Below are 1,017 nucleotides of genomic sequence, written 5' to 3' on the forward strand. Positions count from 1 at the left end.
CAGAGAATTGAATGGTCTTTGGAATATGAACATTGAAATTTGTGTAAATTGCATGGAACAGCAGCTCTCTTTCTGAATTAGTGATTCTAATTAAAGTACAGTGGACTACTAAGTAAATTTGTTAAATAACTTTTAAGTAGAACATGCTATATGTGGTTTTGAAGTGTAAAAAGAGCTCATGTCACTTTATTACAATGACAGTACAAGAAAATAGTCTAGTGACAGTAAGTAAGAAAGAAGACTCAAAAAGGAATAACTTCTGTACCAAATGCTTTATCCCATTACTAAGCTCCACCTCCCCAACAGATGAGGCTGGAGGCATCGAGAAGACACTCATGGCAAGGTGTTAGAACAGAGGGTATGCCCCTTTCCAGTGCTACTGCCACCATCACCACCACCTCTGTGGCTGGAACTTCCATCAAGATCCACCAGTGCCCATACTGTGCCTACACAACCTCCATCATCTCCAACCTGAAGAAGCATGCACGCATCCATACTGGAGAGAAACCTTTTGCCTGTCCCCACTGCCCATTTCGTGCAACCCAAATGGAAAACCTCAGGAAACATGTCCGCACCCACACTGGCGAGAAACCCTACACATGCCAGCAGTGCATGTACCGCACCACAAAGAAGAGCTGTTTAATGAGACATATCATGACTGTGCACAACGTTTGAAGGTAATCTGATCTCTGTTGTAGTAAATTCATTGCTTATCAGAATGTTCATAACATACATCATGCATGGACATTGAAAACTCTTTGGGATATATAATAATTTGTATTGGACTAATGGAATGTGTATTAAGTCAGACAAGTACATGTACAAGTGCAGTGCTAGTGAAACATTGAAAATATTTCTTTTTGAAACAAAACTGAAATTATATCAGATATTGATGATACAACTCAAAATTAATATTTGACATTTTTATATCTAGGCTAGATCCCAAAAGACTTAATTACGGCAGTGATGAAAAATACATATTCTTACATCTACTGTCAAATCAAATAGGCATGTGTG

The 1,017-nt window shown here is 38.4% G+C and overlaps 1 protein-coding gene across 1 annotated transcript in view; it reads left to right on the forward strand.

The window, feature by feature from the left end:
• The window catches only part of LOC119591816 (zinc finger protein 513-like), a 72,589-nt gene that overhangs the window by 69,270 nt on the left and 2,302 nt on the right, over window positions 1–1,017 (forward strand). The window contains exons 5-6 of the mRNA XM_037940561.1: window positions 202–224; window positions 307–677. Coding sequence (XP_037796489.1) covers window positions 202–224; window positions 307–675 — 392 coding nt within the window. The 3' untranslated portion in view covers window positions 676–677. The remainder of the gene's footprint in view (window positions 1–201; window positions 225–306; window positions 678–1,017) is intronic.

Source organism: Penaeus monodon, chromosome 29 (genome assembly GCF_015228065.2).
Source record: "Penaeus monodon isolate SGIC_2016 chromosome 29, NSTDA_Pmon_1, whole genome shotgun sequence".
In the NCBI taxonomy this organism is placed as follows: Eukaryota; Metazoa; Arthropoda; class Malacostraca; order Decapoda; family Penaeidae; genus Penaeus; species Penaeus monodon.